The following is a 260-nucleotide window of genomic DNA, read 5'->3' as shown; positions in this document are numbered from 1 at the left end:
TCTTGTCTTTCTTGTCTTTCTTTGTTTCGTAGGGTACCGTGTCTTAGATTTATCGGAAGCAGATTACGTTCATGACTTTCATACGTTACACCAGAATCCCGTCGATCTTGTAGGGGGAATGTCTGCATGCACTCGTCGCCCTTATCTTCCTTCTCATCTCTCAAAGAAAGTCCGGGGAGAAGGACGAAGAAGAAGTACAAGTATTCAGGGAGGTGGTCGTGTAAGTTCTTCTACAGGCTCTTCTTCTTCTTCATTCTTCT

The 260-nt window shown here is 44.2% G+C and overlaps 1 protein-coding gene across 1 annotated transcript in view; it reads left to right on the top strand.

Moving 5' to 3' along the window:
* The window catches only part of CSUI_009955 (cmgc dyrk), a gene marked incomplete at its 3' end in the record, with an annotated part of 5,829 nt that overhangs the window by 1,410 nt on the left and 4,159 nt on the right, over positions 1-260 (top strand). The window contains exon 2 of the mRNA XM_068070063.1: positions 33-260. This exon is cut by the window's right edge and continues 84 nt beyond it. Coding sequence (XP_067917961.1) covers positions 33-260 — 228 coding nt within the window. The remainder of the gene's footprint in view (positions 1-32) is intronic.

The sequence above is a fragment of the Cystoisospora suis genome (assembly GCF_002600585.1).
Source record: "Cystoisospora suis strain Wien I chromosome Unknown contig_6410, whole genome shotgun sequence".
Classification (NCBI taxonomy): Eukaryota; Apicomplexa; class Conoidasida; order Eucoccidiorida; family Sarcocystidae; genus Cystoisospora; species Cystoisospora suis.
This window is presented reverse-complemented; position numbering and strand designations above follow the sequence as displayed.